The sequence below is a fragment of the Vombatus ursinus genome, unplaced genomic scaffold (assembly GCF_900497805.2).
Source record: "Vombatus ursinus unplaced genomic scaffold, bare-nosed wombat genome assembly UNPS02004423.1, whole genome shotgun sequence".
Taxonomy (NCBI): Eukaryota; Metazoa; Chordata; class Mammalia; order Diprotodontia; family Vombatidae; genus Vombatus; species Vombatus ursinus.
The window spans coordinates 1475401-1499320 of record NW_020944201.1 but is presented as its reverse complement, the minus strand read 5'-3'; the positions used below and the strand labels follow the sequence as shown (position 1 = coordinate 1499320).

The 23920-nt window shown below is 45.1% G+C and overlaps 1 protein-coding gene across 1 annotated transcript in view; it reads right to left on the bottom strand.

The window, feature by feature from the left end:
- LOC114023373 (vascular endothelial growth factor receptor kdr-like) overlaps positions 1-23920 on the bottom strand; it is a 223277-nt gene that overhangs the window by 113689 nt on the left and 85668 nt on the right. The window contains exons 3-4 of the mRNA XM_027835990.1: positions 15732-15952; positions 4887-5014 (exon numbers count right to left, since the gene is read on the bottom strand). Coding sequence (XP_027691791.1) covers positions 4887-5014; positions 15732-15952 — 349 coding nt within the window. The remainder of the gene's footprint in view (positions 1-4886; positions 5015-15731; positions 15953-23920) is intronic.

Genomic DNA, 23920 nt, shown 5'->3' with positions numbered 1-23920 from the left:
ACACATATAGAACCCATCAAAACCTAAGACATGTATAGAATAGACACATATAGAACCCATAGAAAACCTAAGACGCATATAGAATAGACACATATAGAAACCTAAGACACATATAGACACATATAGGGCCCATCAAAACCTAAGACATGTATAGAATAGACACACATAGAACCTACACATAAGACACATATAGAACAGAATAGACATGAGATGATGGGGAAGGTCACTAGCATCTGAGGGGTGCCATGATTCAAGAACAGTCTCATGAGGAAGGTAGAGCTGGAACTGAGGCCAGAAGGGAGCTAGGAATTCCAAAAGGCAGCAATTAGGAGAGAGAACATTCCAGGGATGGGAGCCCACGGGAAGAGATTGCCCCCGGCCACACAGGCAGTAAGTGGTGGAGCCAGGATTCCAACCTAAGTCCTTGGGCTCCAACGACTGCATTCAGTCAGAGGACCAGTCTCCTCTCTAGGCCTTAATTTCCTCCCTTGTCAAAGGAGAGGGTTAGACTAGGTTGTCTCTGGGCTCCCTTCCAGCCCTAGATCTGGTATCCTCTGTGTGACTTTGGGCAAGTCCTTTCCCCTCCCTGTCCCTCAGTTTCCTTCTCTGTAAAATAAGGTGATTGGATTTGATGGCTTCTGATATCCCTTCCAGTTTTAGATCTAGGATAGACTCAAGGATGCAATTAAGGGTCCTTTCCACTAGATCATACTGATCCTCAACTTCTATGATGTGTCATCTTCTCGGCGAAACTCTTGATAACCACTTGCCTCCCCCAATGAGACCTTGTCTGGAGATTATTATTATTATTATTATTAATGGCATATATACAGAGCTTCAAGGTTGGCAAAGCACTTTAAATAGGCCATGTCATTTGAAGATGCCTTGTAAAGTTTAATGCCTATCGAGTCATTTGTTGCTATTAGCAGAGACTGTTGTTCGGTTGTTTTTCAGTCACATCTGACTTTGTGCTCCCACTGGGGGTTTTCTTGGTAGAGATACTGGAGTGGTTTGCCATTTCCTTCTTCAGCTCCTTTTACAGATCAGGAAACTGAGGCAAACAGGGTGAAGTGACTTGCCCAGGGTCACACAGTTAGGAAATGTCTGAGGCTGGATTTGAACTCAGGTTTTCCTGACTCCAGGCCCAGGGCTTTATCCACTGCTTTATCTAGATGCTCCATCAGCAGAGAAGCCTTCATAAAATGTGACCTCTTCGGTTTCAGGCTTTTGCTTGGATGCCATTTTTACTGTGTATTGTACCTATTTGCCTATACAGCCTATGCCCTTGTCGGGGATTCTAGACTTCCTATGGCTGGCGTCCTTCATCTTAAAATCCCTAGTGCCAAGCACAAGGACTTGAATATAGGAGGGGTTTAAGAAATGTTTCTTGGAGTAAACTTGCTCTGTTGATTCTGGGAGGGCACTTTGAGATCTATAGAAGGTAAATTCCATGAGGTCGGGGACTTTCATTTTTGTCTCGCTATCCCCAGCATCTAGGACAAAACCTGGCACCTGGACGGTGCTTAATAAATGCTTGATGGATTAATTTATCCAATCCAGCCCTGCCCAGTCCTTCTACAGATAAGGAAGATAAGGCCCAGTGAGGCAGAAGTTAGAGGAAGAAATGCCACTAGAACCTGGCTGTCACCCTGATGGAACCATGAAAAGGTTGGTGCAAAAGAAGGATTTGGGGCTCAGGACTATGATCATTCTCAGTCTGGAGGGAAAGGGAAAATATTCTGAGCTTCCTCCTTTGGGACATGAGAGGCTTGGATTAGAGGAGCTTCGAGGTCTCTCCCAGTTCTGATGTTCTGGGTTCTCAAGTCTCCCAGATCTAACATTTTCTGTTCTAAAGTCTCCCTCAACTCTGACATTCTCTGTTTTAAGGCCCCTCCCAGTCCTGACATTCCCTGTTCTAAGGCTCTTCTCAGCTCTGACATTCCCTGTTCTAAGGCTCTTCTCAGCTCTGACCTTCCCTGTTCTAAAGCTCTGACAAGTCTCTGTTCTAAGGCTCCACCCAGCTCTGACATTCCCTGTTCTAAGCTCTGGCTCTGACATTCTCTGTCTTAAGGCCCCTCCCAGTTCTGACATTCCCTGAACCCAAGGTGGTGAAGAAACAAGGCTCTGAGCATCACTTATACACCCGTTCCGGCTGCTAGGGAAATGTTTGGCTCTTGCCTTCTTCTTAGAAGGTTAGTACATTGGGAAAGACAAGCAAGGATGTCCCCCTTCCCACCCCACCCCTTTTGTCCTTTCAAGGTGAAATTTGGCTGCTGGCAGCCGTTTAATTTGGGAAAAAGGATGTTCGAAATTAGCTGGGTCCCTTCCTTGCCTGGAGCTTCCTCTTGGCATGGGAAGGAGACATGGAGGCTCCAAGCAGTCACCGAGGCTGGCTGGGTGCGGCCGGCCGGGCCCGCCCTCATTAGGAGGGGATGGAGGCTGGTAGTAGGGGCCAGCTGGGTGCATACCTCTGCCGCTGACTGCATCCTGCGTTCCCTGACCAGCCCTGTTATTTGAAGCTAGGTCCCCAAAACACAGGGGCACCTTCCTTTTTCCTTTTGAGACAGCCCCTCCTGACAGGAGTAGAACTATCTTAGGGGACCAGTCTTTTTTTTTTTTTAATCTCACTCAAAATAATATCTTTTGTTTTGACATCATTCTCATTTCCAAATATATCCCTTCTCCTTCCCCTCCCTGATGAGCCATCCTGATAACAAAGAAATAAAAGAAAGAGGAGAAAAAACCAGTTTATCAAAACCAACCCATGCAGCACCCTCATCTAAAAGTATATATACTCTTCCACACCCGTAGTCCTCCACCTCTCCAAAGATGGGAGGGAGGCACATTTTTCTCAATCCCCTTCAGATCCCAGCTTGGTCCTTTCAATTACACAGCATTCAGTTTGGGGGGTTTTGGTTTATTTTTCAAATCCTTTTATTTATGTGGTTGGAGTCAGAGTGTATATTGTTTTACTGGTTCTGCTTATTCCACTTTGTATCAGTTCATACAAATCTTCAGGGGCCATTCTTAAGCGGCACTCTGGTATGATAGGAAAAGCCAGAAGACCTGGGTTCAAGTCCCAACATTGCCACTTATGACCTTAGCAAGTCACTTCAACTATCTAAGTCTCAGTTTCCATCTCTGTAAAATGAGGGGCTTGAACTAGATTAGCTGTGACTTATTAACTGTGACTTCGGATAAGGCCCAGGGGTTGGACCAACTCATCTGGAAGGTCCCTTCTAGCTTGAAAACAAATGATACTATGACCTCTCCAGCCTCAGTTTCTTCAGCAGCAAAATGGGGCTAATGTTGCAATAGAATTGTGAGTTTCTTAAGTTTCATAAGCAGGAGGATGAATGACAATTCACCAAGGTGGCCCAGGCCTGCCCAGATAAGTCCCAGGAGGACGATGTTTTAGAATTAAGAATTTTTTGGCCTTTGGCAGTGTTTAAAACCAACCTCAACTGTCAGAAACAGACTTACAGAGTCACAGACCATTAGGAACAGGGAAGGTGTGTACATCTTCCTGGTTATATAAGGAAGACCAAAATACCTTGAGAGATAGTATGGTATATTGGAAGGGGGGTTGGGATGGGGGAAGGAGTAGTAAATAAGCATTTATTAATCACTTTCTATGTGCCAGGCACTGTGCTAAGCACTTTTTTGGGGGTGCTAGGCAATGAGGTTAAGTTATTTGCCCAGGGTCACACAGCTAGTAAGTATTATGTGTCTGAGACCAGATTTGAACTCAGGTCCTCCTGAATCCAGGGCTGCTGCTCTATCCACTGTGCTACCTAGCTGCCCCACTAACACTTTTTATAAATGTTATCTCATTTAATCCTCACAACAATACTGGGAGGTAGGTGCTCTTATGACTCCCATTTCACAGTTGAGGAAACTGAGGCAGACAGAGGTTAGGTGACTTGCCCAAGGTCACACAGCTAGTAAGTATCTGAGGCTAGATTTCAATTTAGGTCTTCCTGACTCCAGGCCCAGCACTCTAGCCACTGTGATACCTAGCTTCCTCTAATAAACAAAAAATATTAGGAGAAAAAACCATCAGACTTGGTATTGGGGGACCTAGGTTCAAATCTTTGAATTGATTTTTTTTTCTTGGATGACCTTGGGTGAATCACTTCCACTCTCTGAGCCTCAATTTATCTGTTCCTTTGTAAAAATGGGGGTGATAACACTTATACTACCTTCTTCACAAAGTTGTTATGGGGAAAGTATTTTGTAAACTTTAAAACCATAGATAAATGAGAGCTAGCTGCTATTATCAGAGGCAATTAGGTGGTGCAGTGGTTAGAGCTCTGGGCCTGGAATCAGGAAGACCTGAGTTCAAATCTGGCCTCAGACACTTACTAGCTATGTGACCTTGGGGGGCAAGTCACTTCACCCTGTTTGCCTCAGTTTCCTCATCTGTAAAATGATCTGGAGAAGAAAATGGCAAATCACTCCAGTATCTCTGCCAAGAAAACCCCAAACGGGATCACGAAGAGTCAGACATGATTGAAAAATGACTGAACAACAAGTTGCTATTATTGCTGTTGTTGATCCTCAAAAGCAGATGTCCCTGCCTAGTTTGGGTAGGCCTGTCAAAATGCTACTCCTATGGAGGTTACCTCAGAAGGTATTTGGGCTGGCTCAATAACATGGCTTTCTTGCATAGTATCTGAAGGAAGCTTATCAAATGGATAAGACCTCAGTGGCTGTGAATTAGATAGGTGAGGAGTGTGGCGGCAAAGACTCTCTTAGGAGCACTCCAAAGAAAGTTGGCAAAGAAACAAAATAACTTTATCTCACACATCTTCCCTCTACATTTCAAGACGCCTTAGATTTAAGCTCTAAATAAGCCTCTCTGAGATCCCAAAGGAGTCACTTACCAGATCCAGCTTGACATTTAGGTCAGGGGAAGTGACTCGGCAGGGCACAATCACTTCCTGTGCTCCAGAAAACACAGTGATCACCAGTGGCTCGTCATAGTATCTTTGCACAAAGGGCTGGCTGTCATCTGTGGGAAAGAGAAGGCGGATGATGAACTCTCAGGACTTATCCTGTGGCTGTCAAACCTCAAAGGAATAAGGGAAGGAACAGGTTAGTCTGTAAGTTTCTCATGAGTATGTTTAAAGAGATCAGTGGCCATGAGTAAATGAAAACATTTTTGAATTCACCTTCACATTGCCTTCCCTAGCAGGGACCCAGATAAAGGCATTATTCTCAAGGACTGACCTCTTGAGGTGAGGTCGTTTGCAACAAGTACAGAAGCAGACCCTTGGTTTGTGAACCAGGACATCTAATGGGCAGAGCAGCTACAGTCTGGACATCAGGCCTTGCTCCAAATATGACAGTCCTCTAAGCATGTGGCTGGCTTACGGTGCCTCCTTCTTTCCACCTCTAGCCCCTCTCCTGGGGTTAAACTTAGATGATAAGTGTCATTCCTTATTTTGTCTTTGTAAACTACCAGGAGGGTGTAGGGAACGGAGAACCAGCCTCAATGCCAGGAACACCTGGGTTCAAGTCCCACTTCTGACATATAATTACTGAGTGACCCTGGATGAGTCATTGAACTTCTCAGTACTCCCAGGCTATCCTCTAAGACACTACCAAGGTCTTCTAGAGATTACGAGTCGAGGAGAAGGCACCGACCTGCTTTGGCACAAGGCATTATCTTACCAGGAATTGCCTACACAAATGGAATCACAAGTCTAGACCTGATCCCTAAAGTAACAGATAATAAGAGTCTATACAGGCACATGTCTACAGGACTTTAATGTTGACAGATCACAGTACCTCTTTCCCTCTCTTCCTCCCTCCCAGTGTGGCTGTCAAGAAAGTATGATAATTCCCATTTTCCAGATAAGGAAATTGTAGCCTCAGGATCACGTGACTTGATAAACAATAGGACCACAGACCTAGAGAGTGTCAAGACCATCCAGTCCAGTCCCTCCATTTTATGGAGAAGGGAAATGAGGTCCAAAGACAGGAAGGTTATACATGGGATCAGAGTTTCAGTGCTGGAAGGGACCTCAGAAACCATCCAGACCAACCCTCTCACTTTACAGATGGGGGAAACAGTCCCAGGGAGGGGAAATAGTTTGCCAAACTCATAGGGCTAACGAAACAGAGATGAGATTTGAATCCAGGTTGTACAACCCCAAAGTCAGGGCCCCTGCCTCTTAGGAGGGAACAGTCTCAAAGCTGACATGCAAATCTTCCCATGCCTTACCTCATCTGTCCCTCCTCTACATGCCTATGACTCCCAGATCTCTGGTTCTGGTACTGAATTCTGATGGGAACTCCAGTGATATATTCTAAGTAGCCAGTGGGTCATCTCCACGTGGATGCCACACGGTCAAATTCAAGATGTCCCAAACTGAAACTTTTCTTGTCCTCTTAAGTCCTCCAGGGTCATCAATGGGAATACCACTGCCTACTCCAAAACTCCTGAAGCTACTCTTGATCCCTCCAGCTATTGGTGACATCTTTCCCCACCCCACCCCCTATCCCAACTGGAGGATTATAGTACCTTTGGATTCTAAGAACTGTTTCCATGGTGGCTTCACAAGCTGAGGAGGAGGAAGAAGGTGGGCACAGTACCAGTGATGAGACCCTTCTTAAGCTTCTAGGGTAGGAATCCAGCAGACAGACCACATGTGCCTGACAGGTGGCCTCAGAATCTCCACAGCAGGGAAAAGTTGCAGGAAGATGGATCTGGGTAGAGGCCATAGCTGCCTCCCTAGCTCCAAAAAGGCTGTGGGAGCAAAAGTCCCAGCCCCAGGCAATAGGGACAAAGCTAGGCAGCTCCTGAAAGCTAAAACCCTAAAGCTTCCCTTTGCTTAGGATCGCGAAGGTAATAGAACCACAGAAAGTCAGAGCTGGGAGAGGCCTTAGAACAGGGAATGTCAGAACTGGGAAGGACTTAGAATAGAGAATGTCAGGGCTGAGAAGGACTTAGAACAGGGAATGTCAGGGCTGGGAGGGTCTTAGAACAGGAAATGTTAGAGCTGGGAGGGACTTAGAATAGAGAATGTCAGGGCTGAGAGGGACTTAGAACCAGGAATGTCAGGGCTGGGAGGGCCTTAGAACAGGGAATGTCAGAGCTGGGAGAGGCTTTAGAATAGGGAATGTCAGAGCTGAGGGAAGCTTTAGAACAGAGAAGGTCAGAGCTGGAAGGGACCTTAGAACAAGGAAAGTCAGAGCTGGGAGAACAGGGAACGTCAGAGCTGGGATGACCTTAGAACATGGAATATCAGAGCTGGGAGGAGTTTTAGAACAAGAAATGTCTGAGCTGGGAGGGAAGAGCCTTAGGACACAAAGTTTGGGAGGTAGAGGAGCCCTGACAAAGCACCTAGTCCAATCTTCTCATTTTATAGATGAGCCTAAACAAAACGGGGCTTGTTTGTGATTACTCAGCAGGTCAGTTACAGAGTTGAGCCTGGATGCCTCAGGTTTCCTGGGGCTCTGGGAACAGTTGCATCACATGCCCTGATATACTCTGAGCACACCATCAACACTGTCTCCAGGCACAGCCTGACCAAAATGTAGTTGGCAAGAGTTTGTGCGATGTCATCGAGTCTCTTGCTTGCTTTCTCTCTCGAGCCTGAGTCCCTTTGTAGAAGACGAGGCTGGCGAGGGCCTTAAGCAGTGGCGCCCCAAGGCTCAGCATGAGACCCAAGTGGTCTCTCTCTGCTCTTGGCACTTTGTCTTTTGTGGCTGACGTTTCAGACTGGCCGACCTTAGGGTACCTCAGGGCTCTTCTCCCTCCGTTCCAACTTGCCTGCAAAGCCCCACTCCCAAACTGCTCGGGTGACTTAACCATCAGAGAAAGGTACACTATCTCCAGATGGACCCTATAAAAATGACCGTGTGAACATGTGTCAGATTTGCAGTCAGGCACAGAGGGTGCTGAGCCCACCAGACCTGGCAGGAAGGTCTTTGGAATCTGGCATACAGATGGCTCTATGTTATTAGCCATGATGGGTCCAAGTCATCTTAAAATACAGCCAAAATATCCTGGCACAAAGGGGACACAAATGGAAGAGGTAAATGCAGGGCAAGCCATCTTTTGGGCATTGCCAAGCTTCCTGAGGGCACGCACAGAGCTCTGCCAGCTGCTAAGGGAATGTCAGGGGCCCTGGGCATTGAAGGTTCTTCCCCTGCATATTTTTCTAGGACTCCATCAGTTATCCTTAACCTGGCCTATAGACAAGTTATTCAGGGTGATGGTCAAAGGGCCTTTGGCCCACAGGATCCTCTTGTACAATGGCTTTGGACATTACCTTCAAGGCCTAGCCCAGTGGCAGGAAATCTAATTGACCCCAGACAGCCTCAAGAATGGTGACAGCAAGGGTGACAGCCAGGGAAAACAACAGTACTCTGGGTCATATCCTAGGTCTAGAGAAAGAAGGCCACAACTAGCTGTGGGTTGTGGGGAGGCCAGCCCCAAACCTCAGCCTGGTAAGAGACAAAAATGAAGCCTATAGAATGTCAGCTGTGTCAGAGGCCTTGGAACACAGAAGGTCAGGGCTGGGAGGGTCACCTTAGAACCTACAGCAGAGAATGTTGGAGCTGGGAGGGGCCTAGAACATTGAGCATAGAATGTTAGAACTGAAAAAAACCTCTTAGAATTTCAATAGCCTATGTTCTAAGGGCCCTCCTAACTCTGTTTCCTCCTCTGTAAAATGATGGAGTTGGAGAAGTCTGGGGAGATGGCAGAGTGTAAGGTAACTATCCCACCCACCTCAAATAAAGAAGACCTTGAAACATAGAAAGCTCAGCAAGGGCAGGAATAAGACAAAGACCCCATCACCAGATGATTCTTGTGTGTGTGTGTGTGTGTGTGTGTGTGTGTATGTGTGTGCGTGTGTGCATGCGTGCGTGCGTATGACTGCATGTGTCGATGTGGGTGGGTGGGTGGTGGGGTACTGAACACCACCTTGCCAGCAGGCTGCTCGTGGGACTGCCATCACTCTCAGCCTCCCCATCCCACGCTTGCCCACCCGAAGATGACTGGCCCAGGGTACCCTCCCAGTGGTTACCATTTTGGAAGTTTGGAAGTTAATCTTTTTCAGTTTCCTTCACCAGTCAACTATAAGTCAACGAGGAATTATTCAATGCCAATGATGTGCCAAGTTCTGTGTCAGATGTTAAGGGCACAAAGACAAGAATTTAAAAAGTTCCTGCCCTCCAAGAGACAACAAGTGCATAGCCCATAGAAAGAGAGAGGAGATAAGAACGAGTTCATTGGGGGCAGGGGAGTGCTAGGCTAAGTTAGAAAGGTCTCATGGAGAAGGTGTCATTTGAGTCAAACTTTGAAGGAGTCAGGGGATTCTAAAAGGCAGGCAAGAGCAGGGCGTGTATTCCAGGCATGGGGAGCCGCCTGAGCAAAAGTCCAGAGACAGGAAATAGTGTCTTGTGTATGGAACAGTAAGCAGATCGGTTTGGTGAGACTTCTAAGTGTGGGAATGGGAGTGATGTCCAGTAAAGCTGCAAAGAAAGGTCGGAGCCAGTCTGTGAAGGGCTTTAAATGTGAAACAGAGGAATCTGTCATTGGTCTTAGAGGTAACAGGGAGTTACTGGAGTTTCCTGAGCAGAGGAGTGACTCAGTCAGATCTGGACTTTAAGAATATCACTTGGGCAGCTGTAGAAAGGACAGATTTGGAGAACAGATGACTGGAGGGAGAGAGACCAAACAAGAGGTTGTTGAAAAAGCAAGAGATGATAAGAGACAGACTTGACGCGTAGTGTTTTAATGTTGAAGAAATGACCAAAGGGCGGACTAGAGGAAGAAGGGGGCAGTTTGACACCTTTTCTGGGGGATCTGGGGAACATTAGAGACCAACTGTACAGATAAGAGCCTCAGATCTTTGGGGAACCTTCTGGAGGTGCTACCTCCTCCCTCTCCTTGCTCCTCCAGCTCTGGGCCCCGACTGACTATTGGATCTTAGGCACCATTCCGTTGAGAAGTTCTTTCATTCAATAGTCTTGACTATTTTCATCCCTGCTTCTCTTCTTTCCAGATCCAAGAGTACAGCTCCCAGTCCATTCACATGTGCTACTCTGTGGCAGTCTTATTCATGACCTCCCATAAATGCAACACACCATGGGACCTACATCCATGGGGGTGGTGGGGTGTCGAAAGGGTTATGACCTCCCATAAATGCTACATACGGGACCTCCATCTATGAGGGGACAGGAAGGGGTCATGGCCTCCCTTAAATGCCATACACCAGACCTCCACCCATCATTGGGGTAGGGGAAGGAGTCATGGCCTCCCATAAATGCTAAACACTGGACCTTCACTATCATGGGAGGGGGGATTCCTCTAGATCTTATGACATTTCATGGCTACCAATGGAGCATTCAGGCTACCCAGATCTTATCCCTTGCTTTTGATTGGTGACCTTCTTTTTTGGTCATACTAACTTATAATTTAGGCAGATAAGTGGGGCCATAATGAATACAGCATCAGGCCTGGAGACACAAAGACCTGAGTTCAAATCCAGCCTCAGACACTTCCTTGCTGTGTGAACCTGGGCAAGTCACTTAACTCTGTTTGCTTCAGTTTCTTCATTGGTCAAATGATCTGGAGAAGGAAATGGCAAACCTCTCCAGTATCTTTGCCAAGAAAACCCCAAATAGGGTCATAGAGTCAGACACAACTGAAACAACTCAACAAAAACAACTTATAGTTAATAAACATTTCTAGATTGGTGAAAGGAGGAAGCTGAATAGAATGGAAATGAGCCCAGAGGATACTAGAACTGAAGGAGCACTCCTTAGATATCATCTAGACTAATTTTCAAAGCCTAGCTTTGGGTCCTTGCTCAGACATTTGCAGTTGTGTGACCTCAGGCAAAGTACATCTCTTCCCAGGATTTTAATATTCCCCTCTCTTGAAGGAAGGAGTTGAATGTGTGGTCTCCAATGTTCTTTTCAGTTTTGACAATCTGTGATTCAATGTGTCTGCCTCCCCCCCCCTTCCAAATATGTCCTATTGCTCCTGCTAAGAGAAGCTGGGTGGTTCAATGGATTATGGACGGCCTTGGAGTCAAAAAATCTGCTTTGATGTCCTGCCTTGGACACATATTGGCTTTGTGAGCCTGGGAAACCTCTGGGTGTCCTGTAGGCAAACCTCTGAGACTACAAATTGAAAAAGAGTAGCCAATCTGCACTGATCAAGGGAGTGCTCAATACCAGTGGGATGGCAGGTCCAATCAACCCACCCCAACTACACTGGAAATCCCTTAGGGGACCAGGACCACATCTTAATCTTCTTTTTATCTTATGGAGTTCCTGCACATGGATGATGCTTGAAAAATGTTTGTGGGATGACAGAAAAGCAAAGGAAAAGATGAACAAAAGATTCCTTCATTTGCTCAATCCAAATCAAACCTCCCCCTTAAGTTCTTGGATTCCTCCCTAGATTCATGGATTCTGAGGATTTAGAGTTAGAAGGGACATCGGTGAGCTTGTGGGTTAATTCTCTCACTTTATAGAGGAAGAAACTGAGGCTTGTGATTTATCTAAAGTCCCACGGCTTTGTTATGCGGTAGCCTTGTGATGTTTCAGCAAGTTAATTAAAGTCCTGAGCCTCAGTTTCCTCCTCCATAAAATGGTGATGAAGGAAAACTAAGAGCTAGAGATCCCATAGGGGCAGCTTTCTGTTAACCATATCAAATAATACAAGTTAAAAAGTCTCCAAATTCAGAAGACTCAGCAATGGTAAGAAGACCAACCCACCATCTCATTGGTCTGGGCACTCCAGTAGAATGACTCTAGGAACCTCCAGATTGGTTCAGAAAAGCAGTCAAAGAAATAAGAGAAGAGATCAAAGAAGTAATTCCTGGAAAAAGAATTCTTAAAGTGAAAATCAACAAGTTTAGCCAGAGACTAGAGACCTTAGAACAAAAGATAGAATGACTCTTTCTATCAGTAGATTCTAGAAGGAAAAAAAAAAGACAATATAAAAGTAATACCAAAAAAAAAGGAGACAAAGAAGGAATTTTTTTTTAAAAAAGAATGAAACACAAGAGTTCTGCAAACAATAATACTGAAGTTGAGGATAGGCTGCAGAGAATTAATCTATAGATTAGAAGTCTTCCTGAAAAATATCATGAAAAGAAAAGCTGAATGCCATACTCTACGAAATCATAGAAAAACCCTACCCAGAGCTATTGGAAGCAGATGGCTAAGTTTGGGTCAAGGAAATCCTTAAGACATCAGCAGAAATAAACCTTGAGTTTAAATTATCAAGAAACACAGTCCAATTTTGGAACGACAATATCAAAGACCAAATCTTGCATAGGAGAAAAAAAAAACTTTTGATTCTAAGAAAAAAACAATCTACATAGGCATCCTGGGATGACTCTGGAGTTACAAGAAATCCAAAATTGGAATGAGACATTCCTGAGAGTAAAGGACCTCAGCTGAAACCCCAACATAACAAATCTCAAAAGGGTAAGCCAAAACATCAAAGAATATGCTCACAAAAAGGGACACACTTGAATCATTTCCTCAAAGGAAGCCAGGTGATCCAGGTTTTAAATTTTTAAACTGACCAAATTGAAAGCTAAATAGTTTCAGGTGGTAATGAAAGATTAAGAAATGAAATGTTTATTTGCATGAAGAAAGGGTGACATGGAGACACAGAAGTGGGGGGAGAGGGGTAATTTTATATCTTGCTAATTTTTAAAAAATCACAGTGTGTGAGTGACAGTGAAAAAGCAAAGATTATGCTACCAAAGTTATTCTCAAAAATAGGGACAGAAGGCACTGTGCCGACTGCCTTTTATGATGAGACAGAAATGGTCCCAATATCCAAAAAAAGCAAAGATAGAGATCTATAGCCCCATCTCCCTAATGAACATTGATGAAGAAATGCTAAATAAAATCCTGACTTACAGAAACACGTTCAGAAAATAATTCCCGGTGACTGAATTGGAGTCATATCAAGGATGTAAGAATGATTCACAAACAAGAACACAATGAGCTTATGTTTGTGTGGAAATGGAAAGCAGTGGCTTCTCATCTACCTCCAGGACCAGCTAGTTAACATTTAAAGTTCATTACACACACACATGCACGCACACTCATACCATTTATCTATAAATGTATATCTATAAACATATCAATCAACCAATAAAAATTTGTTAAGTACCTACCATGTGCTAGGCACTGTGCTCAGGACTATATGTTAGATATATATCATTTATCGATATATATATTAATAGATATTATATATATACATACACATGTATATATATGTAAAGCACCTCTCAGACTCTAAGTGGCAGAGAAAATAACAATTTGCATTGATAGAGGAAATTTCTCACTGGGAGTTCCTTGTACTGATAAAATCACAGCTCTGGTCAGATAAATAAGGGAACAAACAAACAAACAAACAAATAAAAGTAAAATTAACCCTACAAATAACAAAGATTTTAAAAGTCACAATTATTCGATGGATGCTGAAAAAAGCCTTTGATAAACTTTAAATCTCATCTGTTACAAACCCTAAAAGCATAGAGATTGAAAGGCTCATCTTTAATATGATCAAAGACATATATTTAAACCCAAGAGCTAGCACTGTTTGCAATGGAGAAACACTCTAAGTTTTCCCAATACAAACAGGGGTAAAGCAAGGATACCCAGTTCTCCTGATAATTATTTGACATAGTTCTCAAAATGCTAGCTATAGTGGTAAGACAAGAGAACAAAATGAAAGGCATAAATAATTATAACAGCTCCATACTAGCAATGAGCTTCCTCAAAAGGTGGGGAATTCTTCCATCACTGGAGGTTTTTAGCAGAGGCTTAAATGATCCCTGTAAGGGGTGTCATAGAGGGGATTTGGGTTCAAATATGGTTCATGCTAAACCTTCAGAGGTCCCTCCCAGTTCTGTGATTCTGTGCTCCTGGCTGACGAGTGATGTATAATGAGGAGACCATACAGCTCAGCACGAGCACTGGGAAGGATGAGGGGGCTGGAGGATGGCTGGGAGAGGAAATTAGTCTCCTAATGGAATCGACAGCTCAGTCAGGAGAGGTGAGGGACAATGACTCCATAGGAACCGACCTGGAAGGGCCTGAAGCACATTTCCAGGAGAAGACGCCTGCCGTGGCCCAGGGGTCGGAGGAGGTGGCCATGGTATGCTCAAAGAGGAAATTAGAATTCCAATTGGAGCAAAGAGGAGGGCTGGCCCCAGACGGCCCATCACTAGGGAGGTGCTGGAGAAAAGGACCAGGTGGGAGGCACCTTCCTCTTCAGCTGGAAGGAAAGGGCCCCCAAAGCCAAGCCTCCCACCTCCAGCTCAAGTTTCAAGGCATCCATGGGAAAAAGGATACTAGCCTTAAATGAGGCCAAAAGATGGGGAGAAAAGGGGAAAGTGAAGCAGCCTCTAAGCCCAGTCTGGGAAAGGACACAGCAGTGGCAGGCACTGGGGGTGGGAGAAAGGCCACTGGACTTGGAGTCAGACAACCTGAGTTTGAGTCCCTGGCCTTTGACGCTTATTAGCTGGGTGATGAAGGGCATGACTTCTCTCTGAGTCTGTTTCCTTTGTCTGAAAAATAGGGATAATCCTTACACTATCTAATCCACAGGATTGTGGTAAGGAATGTGGAAAAAGCTTGGAAAGCTTAAAATGTTACAAAAATACAAATTTTATTGGAAAGGGATAGCCCTTTTGATGGAGGATCTCCTAACCCCACTCCCACCCCCAAAGCTTTCTCAACTCCACTGATTCCTTCCTCATCCATGCTCTAGTAGGAGGCCAGGGAGAGGGGCTGTTTAACATAGCAGAAGAGGCAGAATTCAAAAATCAGGTACTCTGCCAAAGCTAGTGTTTTCCTCTTGCTACTCTGGGACCCTAGGTAAGGCATTTCTGGGTTTCAATTTCTAGCATCTCTGAAAAAAATGAGAAGGAAGGAAACAAGCCTTGATTAAGTGCCTACTATGTGCCAGGCCCTAGGCTAAGTACCTTACAGATTGTGTTTCATTTGAGCCTCACCGCAACCTTGTGAGGTGGTGGTGTTATTATCTCCATTTACAGATAAGGAAACTGAGGCAGACAGAGGTTAAGCAACTTGCCCAGGGTCACACAGCTAGTAAGTTTCTGAGGCCAGATTTGAACTCAAATCTCCCTGATTCTAGGCTAGCACTCCATCTACTTCTCCACTCAGACATCTTTTCCAGCTTTGATATTCTCTATTCTAGGATCCCTCCTGGCTCTGACATTCTCTCTTCTAAATTCAGAGCTAGCATGAAGGCTTAGTTCAAAGCAGCAGTATGGTGAAAAGATCACTGGTTCTGGATTCAGAAGGCCTAGATTTGAATCTGGCCTCTGTCATGGAATGTGACTTCAATTTCCAGGCCTCAGTTTTCTTTTCTAGAAAATGAAGTGCATAGACTAAATGGCCTGGAAAGCCCCTTCCAGTCCTAAATCTATGACCCAAGAGCCTCATTTTTTCAGAGGAGGAAACTGAGGCTGTAAAAGGTTAAGTGTCTAGCCTAAGGTCTCACAGACCTCCTTCCTCATCCATTGTCTTCCCATCTTCCCATGGTGCCTTAGCTTGGATTTTGGTATTTTCTAGCCCATGAGGTATCACTATCCCTAGAAAGGTATTGAACCCATCCCTGTGGTTGATGGCCCAGAGAGCACAGCAAATGCTAGCATGTAATTGGCATAAGGTGGGGAGGTGGGGCTGGGGCCAGGGGAGGCCACACTCACTTTTGACATACACGTACACCCTGGTCATGAAACTTGGGTCCTCCGAATCAGAGCTGTCCCTGTAGCTACAGGTGAAATAGCCGGTATCACTGGCCACCATGCTGAAGATGGTGAGCTGGTTGCAGATGAGTAGAGGGTCATCAGAGCACCGGCGCTCAGATATGCGAAAGGAGCCACTGTAAGAGCTGTTGCCCCAGTGCCAGGCTAGTGAAGCAGATCCCCTGTTGAAACAAAGCAGAGAGACACATTCTCAATCACAGATGGGGTAGGAGACACATTCTAGAAATGGAGCCTGCCCTTGGTTGCTTGGCTCAGCCTTCCTAGGGTCAGTGGTGGATGGAAGTCCCACTGGGAAAGTAAACAGGCATAATCTAGGATGTGCAGTAGCTCTGGGGAACTGAGCTTAAAGGCGGCCCAGGATCCCCCAAATTTACCCCAAGAGAGCAGTGGGGAGCCAGTAGGTGGCTCACTGAGTCCTGAAGGGTCTTCTTGGAAAGAAGAGTACTTTCCATCTACTCTGTACTATCCTGTATGTGTCCATGTATAAGCACATTATCTCCCCCATTAGAATGTACCACTCCTGAAAACAGAGATTGTTTGGAACTTTCTTTGTCTCCCTAGCACCTAGGACAGGATGCAGTACACACTAAGTGCTTAATAAATGTTTAAGTGTTTAATAAATGATTGATGAGATGAATGTCTTAAATGCCTACTGCTCAGGCCTTCATCACCTCCCAGTAATCTCCTAATTGGTCTCCCTGCCTCCAGTCTCTCCCACGCCAATCCATCCTCCACACAGCTGCCAAAGTGATTCTGAAAGCACAGACCTGCCCGGTCACTTCCCTTCTCGGTAAATTCCAGTGATTCCCCATTACCTCTGGGGTAAATTACAAACTACTCTGTCTGGCATTTAAAACACTTCCCAATCTGGATTCAACGGAACCTTTCCAGACTGATTCTACATTACGCCCTCCCTCCTCACCCTCTCCATTTCAGCTGAGCTGTCCTTCTGGCTGTTCCTCACACATGATATGACTGCATTGGCTGTCCCCAGGCTTGGGATGATCTCCCTTCCCACTTCCCCCTCTTCTTAGAAACCTTAATTTCCCACAATGCTCAGCTCAAGGGTCACCCATTTCCTACATGAAACCTTTCCAGATTTTCTCCCATCAACTGTTACTACCTTTCCCACCAAATTACTTTGTATTAATTTATTATCTATCTATCTATCTAGGCAGGTAGGCTGCACCGCAAAGGATAGAGCACCAGGCAGGCTGGGAGTCAGGAAGACCTGAGTTCAAATCCAGCCTAAGACATTTACTAGGCATGTGACCCTGGGCAAGTTACTTCACCCTGTTTGCCTCAGTTTCCTCATCTGTAAAATGAGCTGGAGAAGGAAATGGCAAACCACTCCAGGATCTTTGCCAGGAAAACCTCAAATGGGGTCATGGAGAGTCAGACATAATTGAACTGACTAAAGAACAAAAATCTATCCAAATATCTATCTTCATGTGTTGTCGCCCCCAGGGAAGATAAGTTCCTTGGCAGCTAACATTTATAAAGTGCCTAGTATGTGCCAGGCACTATGCCAAACGCTTTATAAACATGATCGCCTTTGATCCTCACAGCAGCACTTGGAGGTAGGTGCTCTTCTGACACATTTTACAGGTCAGGAGACTGGAGCAAACAGAGGTTAAGTGACTTGTCATACATAGGAAGTGTTTGGGGCTACATCCGAACTCAGGTCTTCCTGACTCCAGGCCTGCCTGGTGCTCTATCCACTTCAGCACCACCTAGCTGTCCCTGAAGGCAGGGACTGTCATTTTTTGCCTCTTTCCCCATCATCTAACACAGTAACTGGTACATGGTAGATAATAAATGCTTGCTGATTGACTGATGGAAAATGCTCCTCTAAGCATTAGGGGAGCTGTGAAGCTTAAATGATGTGCAGTCCCTAACTGCATGGCACTCAGACTTTTGTAGAGGCATAAGACAGAAACTCAGGCATGACTGGACTGCTTTGCATTCTCTGCACAGCCTAGGAAGATACTATCATGTTGAGCTCAAACCTCTCTGGCATCCAAATGCAAGAGAAAAACAGAGTGAGCTCAATTCTCCTTTGCTCATTGTGGAATATATTACCTTCCTCTAATCTTCTTGCCTGTGGTCATAGTAGTCTCCTGCATTTGAATCAGGGAAAGGATCGATTTCCCACAGCCAGTGGATGCAGGACCTTATGCCCTGATGGTTGGCTAGGCGATGGCAAAGGCTCACAGAATTCTAAGCCGGAATGGCCCTCGAGGGTTGCATGTTCCACCTCCTTCATTTCATAAAGGAGGGAGCTGAGGCCCAGAGGGGAGAATGGAAGGGCCTTTGCCACCTACTACCTGCAGGGCCATAGATGAATTCAGATTCTAACTCAAGTACTGGGACTACAAATCCCAGGTTTTGCCCACTCTCCCACACTACTTGTCTAAGTGAATCCAATTCACTCAACAAACCTTTATTAAAAAACTACTGTATACAAAACATTGTGCCTGTGTTGGGAGAGGTACAACATTTAGATGAGACCCACCCTGACTTTCTGGCCAAGATGGCTTCCTGAACAGAGGCAAACTGCCCAGCTCCTACATGTCTACCTACTCTATCAGAAATCTGAAATCAAAATGATCGTGAAATCCAATGAGAAACAACAGCTGGTGATTTCTTCCACCCCAGACCTGCACAAAGAGCCATCTGCCACTGATCACTTTCTCCTTCTTGATGCTCTCTTCTCTCTAGGTTTTCAGGACACCCCACACTCTCTCCCGATTCTCCTCCTCCAGATCATGCCCTTGAACCATAGGTGACCCTCAGGGCTCTGTTCTGGGCCCTCTTCTCTTCTCCCTTTAGACTACTTCAGTTGGTGATCTTGTTAGTTCCAATGGATTTAATGACCATCTCTATTATGATAACTCTCAAATCTACCTTTCCTGGTCCAATCTCTCTGCCGACCTCCAATCTCCCATCTCCAACTACCTTTCAGATATCTCAAACTGGATGTCCAGTAGACATCTTAAACTCAACCTTCCCAAAACAGACTTCATTATCCTTCCCCCTACACCCTCCCTGCCGCCTGCCTTTTCTACTACTGTTGAAGGCAGCACCATCTTCCTGGTCCCTCAGGCTCACAACCTAGGAGTCATCCTGGACTCCTCACTATCTCTTACCCCCCATATCCAAGCTGTCGCCAAGGCCTGGTGATTTCACCTTTGCAGAATCTCTGAAATACTCCCACTTCTCTCCTCTGACACTGCCCTCACTCTGGTGCTGGCCCTCACCACCTCACACCTGCCTTATTGCAATAGCATGCTGGGGGGTCACCCTTCCTCAAGTCTCTCCTCATACCTGAATTTAGCCACCAAAGTGATTATCTTAAAACAAAGGTATGACCTTGGTACCCCTTCCCCTCAATAAACTCCAGTGGCTCCCTATTACCTCCAGGACCAAGTACAAAATGCTCTGTTTGACATTCAAAGCCCTTCATGACTCAGCCCCCTCCTACCTTCCCAGCCTTCTTACCCTTTACTCCCCGACATGTACTCTTCAGCCTGGTGACCCCAGCCTCCTGGCTGCTCCATGAACAAGACCCTCCATCTTTCTGCTCTGGGCATTCTCTCTGGCTGTCCCCCTTACCTGGTATACCCTCCCCCCTCCTCTCCAGCTACTGACCTCCCTGACTTTCTTTAAATCCCAACTAAAATCCCACTCCTTAGAGGAAGCTTCCCCAACATCACTGTTAATTATTTCCTGTTTATCCTGTACTTAGCTTGCTTTGATTATATATTTGTTTGCATGTTCTCCCATTAGAATATAAGCTCCATGAGGGCAGGGACTGTGGCCAGGGTAGTGAGTGTTAGAATAGGAAGGAAAGCGTGCCAGGCACTGTGCTGAGTACTTTGCAAATACTATCTCGTTTGATCTCCATAATAATGCTGGAAGGTAGATGCTATTATTGTCCCTACTTTACAGTTGAGGAAACTGAGGCAGAGAGGTTAAATGCCCAAGGTCACACTGCTATTAAGCATCTGAGGCCAGATTTGAACTCAGGTCTTCCTAACTCTGGGCCCTGTGCTATTTAAGGTCCAACTAAAATCTCACCTCCTACAGGAAGCCTCCCCCAATCCCTCTGAATTCCAGTGCCTTCTCTGTTCATTATCTCCTATTTATTCTCTATTTAGTTTGTTAGTACACAGTTGTTTGCATGTATGTCTTCTATTATATTACAAGCCCCTTGAGAGCAGGGACTGTCTTTTGCCTCCTTTTGTATTCCCAGAGCTTAGCACTGTGCCTGGCACATAGTAGGTGCTCAATAAATGTATATTGACTGACTGATTCATCTAGGAGCCTGCCAGTCAATAGGGAGCAAAAATGGAGGAGCCTCCATGAAAGCCCCAGGGATGTCCCAAAGCCCAAGAGTAGAAGGAAATCTTGGAAACCCCAAGGACTGGAAGTCCTAAAGATTCAGATCTCTGAGCTCCAGGGAGTTATCTAACCCTGGGAGGTGAAGGTCAGCACAGAAACCCAGGATGGAAGGAACAGGAACCCAGAGGGAGCTCAAGCAGGGCTGCCCACCCCACCTTCTCTGCATGTCCCCAGCTCCTTCAAGACTGGGGCTAGTCACTCTTTTCTTTGTTTCTCTAGCACCTGTGCCTGGTGCTGAGTGGGAAGGTGAATTTATGTTTGTTGATTGACTAAATGAGTGACTGTTACTAGATAGGGATACATACATGACAGAACTAAAAATAAAGCAAATACTTTGTGGTGCAGTGGGAAAGCCATTGGCTCAAGCCTCAGAGGGTCTGGTGCTCACTACCTCTACAACCTGAGCCAATCACTTCCCTCTCTGGGCCTCAGTTTCCTCTTCTGTAAAATGAGAATGAAATCAAAGGGCCTCAGAGGCCCCTTCCAGCTCTAGTCCCTCCCAGGACTTTCCGGTCACTCAACAACTTCATGCCAACACATAGCTTCCGACTACAAGTCTTCTCTAAGACTCCTTCCTGGAAATCAGGTTGGGGTTGTGTGAAGAGTTCTGGGAATATTCTGGGAAAGCAGCACTGTGGTCCTGGGGAGTCCCCTGAGACTCTGGCAGGCGATTCTCACGCCTTGGACCAGCTGTAACACTCTTAGCCACAAGGTCTCTCCCCTGCCATCTTCCTGGGGAGAAATAAGCAATGCGTTGAACTTTCCAACCTTCTGACTCATTTCCCTGTCCTGTCTTCATGGCTTGGCCCCTGGGGATCCATTTCCCTGGGCTCTTAATGTTTGGCACATTATGCAAGGAAGCGGAGCCCTGCTAGGCATCTGTAGGCACTGGCAAGGTCTGCAAATCCAGTCTAATCCAACAAGCATTCATAAAGGCCTCTTAGTGTAAGGTACCTTGCTAAATAATGGGGTCACAAGGGCACAAAAGAAACAGGGTCACAAAACTATTAAGTGTCTGAGGCCAGATTTGAACTCAGGTCTTCCTGATTCCAGGCCCAGCATTCTATCCACTGCTCCACCTAGCACGTTAAGGTTTGAAAAACACTTCTTCAAATGTTAGTTATCTCATTTGAGCCTCACACCAACCTTGTGAGGAGCCCCCCATGTTACAAATGAGGAAACTGAGGCAGACAGGGTTAAGTGACTTGCCCAGGGTCACACAGCTAGGAAGTGTCTGAGGCCAGATTTGAACTCGGGAAGAGGAGTCTTCTTGATTCCAGGACTGGTGCTCTATCCACTTCAGCGCCACCTAGTAGTCCCCTCGTATACAACAGACTCCAGCAAACCAAACTATCCCCTCCCCAACCCCACCCTTCTACTTCCCACACTTATCTACCTCATTGCCAACACTTAGAACTCCACCTCCTCAACTCTACCTGGTATAACATAATCTATTCCTCAAGGTTTAGTTCAAAGGCTACCTCTTCCAAGAAGTCTTCTTTGGCTCCCCAAGTAGGAAATGATTTTTCTCTCTTCTGATCCTATACTGGTTTGCTCTCTTAAGATTCCTTCTGGGGCAGCTAGGTGACACAGTGGATAGAGCACTGGCCCTGGAGTCAGGGGATCTGAGTTCAAATCCAGCCTCAGACACATAACACTTACTAGCTGTGTGACCCTGGGCAAGTCACTTAATCTCAACTGCCTCACAAAACAAAACAAAACAAAACAAAAAACTCCTTCTGATCCCTTATCTTTTGCTCTTTTTATACCCTTATTGCATTCTGTTATATATTATGGTATTTGAGGTCCTCATGTCTTAAGGTCAGTTAACAAGTTCTGATTTATATCTTTATTTCTACCAGAGTGGCTAATAAAAGGATTTACTGTTGGTGGTAGTACTGATATTATTTTTATTATTATTACAACAATAATCATGATATTAATAATAAATTAACATTAAGTAAGTAACTCAGGCTGGATTTGAGCCTCATACACTTAATAACAATAATAACAATCATAATAATAACCCACATTTTCAAGCTTAAATGCCTCAAATACTTTATAAGCAAAGCAGTACAAGTGGTCCTAATCCCATTTGATGGATGAAACAACTGAGGCCTGGAGAAGCTGAGCAACTTGCCAAAGATCACTCAGTGAGTACCCAGAGTCCTTATTCAGGACTCAATGAAACTGACCAAACCACACCCCTAAGCATCAATTTTCAATATCTAGGAGATACCCCAAGCCCAGCATATACCCTGGGAGCTGGTTTCTTAAATCCAATCCAAACTAAACTTAATCTCAACTCTCAGCTGAATTTCAAAGAAAGTGGTGATGATCACAGAAGTCCAGGGCAAAGTAAAAACCCAAACACTCCCAATGAACTGGACACTCTGCCTTAGCCTCTTCAAGAAATAGTAGAAGAAGGAAGGGGTTTGAAAGGGTTATCATCCCCTTTAGCAGATGAAGCAAAGTCAAGGGCAGAGAGTGGGCATGGGGGAGGGGGTCACAACTTAGGGCAGCTTAATTAAATTAAACTTAATTTATCCTCATTTTCTAGCTTGAGGAGAAACTAGGGCACAGGAAGTTGAAATGACTGAGAATTATTAGATTTAGAGTTAAAAGGACCTTTAGAAAGTATGCTGGGAAGAAAGAACACAGAACTAAGACTATCAGGCCTGGAAGGAGCCTTAGAATATAAAATGTAAGGTGACAGGATTGTAAGGCCTACAGCCGGAAGGGACCTTAGATACTATCTGGACCAACCGTTTCTTTAGTTGTTGAGTTTTCAATCTTTTCAGCAAATTTTTTCTGCTTTAGAATTTTTTTCTGCTTTAGAATTTTTTTCTGCTTCTCCAGAGTCAAGCATGGTCTCTATAAGTCCTCAGTGTTCAGTTTTGAGAGGTTTTTTTTTTTTTTTTGGTTCTTCCTATTTACACCATCATCCTTGTATATATTGTTCTCCCATTCTGCCTGCTTCACTCTGCATCAGTTCACAGAAGTCTTCCCAAGTCTTCTCTGCATTCTTTTTTTTGTTGTTGTTGAGGCAATCGGGGTTAAGTGACTTGCCCAGGGTCACACAGCTAGTGAGTATCATGTGTCTGAGGCCAGATTTGAATTCAGGTCCTCCTGACTCTAAGGCTGGAGCTCTATCCCTCTGCATTCTTCATATTCATCATCTCTCCTGGTATATTAATAGTTGAAAATCTTCATATAGCACTGTGTGTTTGGTCATTCTCTAATCAATGGGCATCTACTTTGTTTCCAGTTTTTTGCTACCACCCACAACCTCCTCATTTGGGAGATGAGGAAACTAAATCCCAGAGTGAGGAACTTCAAGGTCAGAAAAAAGAGATTAGAACTGGATATATAGATCTGGGAGTCATTTGCATAGAGATGTTAGTGGAATCCAAGGGAGAAGATGAAAACACCACAGTCCTTCCACCAAATGTATCCATTACACATGAATTTTAGCCTATCAGTGTCCAAGAAAGCACAAGAATGTAAGACTCCTGGACTCTAAACTAGGGTAGTCTCACGACTTGGCCAAGGATCTGCAATCATTTCTCTGGGTGCCTTTGTACCTCTGGTCTCTTGGTGATATGAAGGCAGGAAAAAAAGAAATAACTCTGGGATAAGTCCCATAATTGAGGCCTAGCAACACCTTTCCTCTTCTACCACACACACACACACACACACACACACACACACACACACACACACAC